The 3,321-nt window shown below is 52.1% G+C and overlaps 1 protein-coding gene across 1 annotated transcript in view; it reads right to left on the reverse strand.

Annotated features, from left to right (window-relative positions):
* Positions 1–260: 260 nt before the first annotated feature.
* The window catches only part of slc25a11 (solute carrier family 25 member 11), an 8,812-nt gene continuing 5,751 nt past the window's right edge, over positions 261–3,321 (reverse strand). Inside the window, exons 3-9 of the mRNA XM_008300335.1 lie at positions 3,140–3,257; positions 2,560–2,648; positions 2,388–2,478; positions 2,067–2,157; positions 1,537–1,636; positions 1,402–1,453; positions 261–474 (exon numbers count right to left, since the gene is read on the reverse strand). Coding sequence (XP_008298557.1) covers positions 319–474; positions 1,402–1,453; positions 1,537–1,636; positions 2,067–2,157; positions 2,388–2,478; positions 2,560–2,648; positions 3,140–3,257 — 697 coding nt within the window. The 3' untranslated portion in view covers positions 261–318. The remainder of the gene's footprint in view (positions 475–1,401; positions 1,454–1,536; positions 1,637–2,066; positions 2,158–2,387; positions 2,479–2,559; positions 2,649–3,139; positions 3,258–3,321) is intronic.

Genomic DNA, 3,321 nt, shown 5'->3' on the forward strand with positions numbered 1-3,321 from the left:
CATATTATTATTAATATTAATGACTACATTATTTTACACTCTTCTCTTTACAAAAAGAAGCCAGCTTTAAAACAGAGCGCTGGACCGTACCATGTCCGGCAGCGGGGGGGGGCTGAGACCTGGCACGGCCCGACGCCATTAAAGGAACAGTCCATAAAACACTGCTGGTTCAAACGGTGACGCTGCCGAGGTTTGTGCGACAGTCCTCGTGTTGTGTTGTTGTGTTGTTTGCTATGGTGCATTGTTGTGTTGTTATGTTGTTGTTGTGTTGCTGTGTGGTGGTATGTTGTGTTGCTGTTGTGTTGTTGTTGTTGTGTGTCAGCGGTCCAGGACGTAGGTCTTGTACAGACGGTTCATCTGCTCCAGGAAGATGAAGGTGAGGACGGTGTGCGGTCCGAGCCGGGCGTAGTACGGAGTGAAGCCCTTCCACAGAGAGAAGAAGCCCTCAGAGCCCACCACACGCATCAGCACCTCCTGCAGGAGCAACACACACAACACAACACAGACACACACACACAACGTCAACACAAGCTCAGGACTCGGTGGTGCCTGAACGCCACACAGTCCAGAACCATGTCAGGAAGCAGCTGTGAGAGGCGCTGTGGGGGAAGCGTTCACACCGACAGCGCCTCAGTTCTGGAAGTTCACAGCCAGACCAACAGTTCTGGAAGTTCACAGCCAGAACAACAGCTCTGGAAGTTCATAGCCAGACCAACAGTTCTGGAAGCCTAACACCACACAAACAGGTCTAGTTTCAGGTGAAACAAAAAGCCAAATCTCTGGAGACGGCTGAATAACAAGCTGTGGTCGCTCCACAGAAAGCTGTGTGCGCTCGGCTGCAGCGGTTCTGGAAAACATGTGGAGAAAAAGTTCAGGAAGAAGTTCCAGATCAAAAACAAGTCAAGTGTCAGGAGACGGTCTGAAGTTTGTACTGGAACGGTTCTGGAAAAGATGGTCCAGAGCTGCAGACCAAGATCCCACCAGCTCTGGAAACAGTTCTAACAGGAAAACGTTTCTGTAAAAAGTCGTGAGGCTGAAGTAACTTCTAAATGAAAGCGCTGCTACGTGCAGTGGCTGCTGTGACCAGGCTGAGAGGCTTCAGGTGGAGCTGCAGGTCCTCCACAGTCTGAGCTGCTGGCTGAAGACCAACGCCTAAGAACAAGTCTGAAGGACAAACCTGGTGTCTGTGGAGGGAACCTGAAGGAACAGCTCAAGGCAGAGTTTGAGGTTAACCGTCATAAAACCTCCTTTCAAAAACACAGTGAAGTATTTTCCTATTTCTATGAAGACGTGTCCCGTCCCAGCCCTGAGGAGCAGGAGTCCAGCAGCGTTACTGGTCACAGGAGTCCCTCCTGTGACCAGTCACGCTGCTGGACTCTCAGGATGGAGGAAGCCACTCACCAAGCCGTTCTTGTACTCGGGCTTCCCGTCGATCATCCTCATGTTCTGGATCCTGCCCGACACACAAACACACGCTCAGAGTCATGACACATTGTGGCCTTCACCTGGATGCCTTCTGCTCGCTGCTCCTCTCACCTGGTCTTCACGATGTCGACGGGCATGGAGGCCGCCGTGGTCACCAGGCCGCTGATCATACTGGCACAGAAGTGGCACAGGATGTCGTCACCGAAGTACCCTGAAAGCACCAGCAGGCAGAACAGCTGCTCAGTTACCTCAGTGTGGCTCTGCAGACAGTCAGAACCACTACGGGACCGCTTGGACTGTTCTACTAACGGGTAAGAACCAGAACCAACAGGTCTCCAGATGTTAAACCTGGAGCTCATGTTGTCTCCTCGTCCTGCAGATGTTGAACTATCTCCATGGAGGGAGGAAGGTTCTGGTTCTACAGGGTCAGAACCAGGAAGGTTCTGGTTCTACAGGATCTGGTTCTAGCTAACGGTTTATTTCTGGAGAACCTTAGAATAACTGTGTAGAGGTTCTGATGAATGTCCCAGCGTTCAGCTCAGACTGGTTTTCATGCGTGTCACATTCAAGGACCGTCAGAAAGTCTCTGTTCTGCAGCACCAGGCCCACCAGCGATGGGACCTGCTGCAGGGGGATCATACCTGAGTCGAGCAGCGCCTGCTTGGACTGAGAGTAGGAGGCCAGCTGGGCAGCGTTGACCACCACCGCTCGGGCCATGGTGGGAACACAGCCCTGGACGGCACAAGCACAGGGACAGAGACGGGTCAGAACACGGCACAACGTCAGCAACGCAGCCACACAGTGTGGGTGGTACCACAGGTTCAGATGTTCTTTTCTCTTTTGTTGTGTAGTTGATCATTAACACGTTCTGTCTTTGTCCTGGAGTTATTCTATGGATCTGTGTGCACTGGTCAGGTGATGCAGCTAAAGGTGGAGGAGGAGGTGATGGAGGTGCAGCTCACCCTCCACAGCGTGGCCACGCCTTCCTCCCGGGTGATGCGGGCGAGGGCGTTGAACACGTTGGTGTAGCCCCTCCTCTGGTCGGGAGGCAGCCTGCAGCACACAAGCAGCTCAGCCAATAAATAAACAATCAATCAATCATCAATCAGTCAGTCATCAATCAACCGGTCTCACCGTCCGTCGGCCGTCATCCTGATCAGAGCGACCTCTGCTGGAGTTCCCACAAACGCTCCTGTGGCTCCGGCTGTCATACCGATCAGAGCCTGCAGGGGGAGCCACAGTTACTGAGCAGCACAACACCAGGCAAACCAGTTCAATCAACGCCTGAACCCGGTTAAAACCAGTCTAAAACCAGTTCACACCAGTTAAACAGCACTATAATCTAGCCTGGAACCAGTTTAAATCCAAGTCGAAAACTAGTCTCCTACCAAGCTTTAAACCCAGTCTGAACACAATCCAGCACCAGGTCCAAAACCAGTTTACTACCAAGTCTAAACCCAGTTTAAACCCAGTCTAAAACCAAGTCTAAACCTGCGTCTAATAAAACTTCAAAGCCAATCTAAACACCATTTTGTACCCATGTCTAAAACCCAGTCTTTAAACCCAGTCTAAACCCACACCTAGTATTACAAATCCAATCTAAAACAGAGTCTAGAACCAGACTAACCCCAGTCTAAAACCGGTCTAACTAAGGAAACCAGGGGGGTGTAACACGGCGGTCTGAGGGGACCGACGGCGGTGGAGAACCTCCAACCTTCAGAAGGAAGTTGGGCGGTCGGCCGTCAGCGCTGGTCATCTTCTCAAACAGGATGGTGTAGATCCCCAGACGGGTGGTGGTGTAGGTGGCCTGGCGGAGGAGACCGGCCGACAGCCTGACAGGAAGCAAACAGTCTGACTACACGCTGGGGCAGGAAGTCACAGGAAAGCTGGTGTAGC

Source organism: Stegastes partitus, unplaced genomic scaffold (genome assembly GCF_000690725.1).
Source record: "Stegastes partitus isolate 25-593 unplaced genomic scaffold, Stegastes_partitus-1.0.2 Scaffold1526, whole genome shotgun sequence".
Taxonomy (NCBI): Eukaryota; Metazoa; Chordata; class Actinopteri; family Pomacentridae; genus Stegastes; species Stegastes partitus.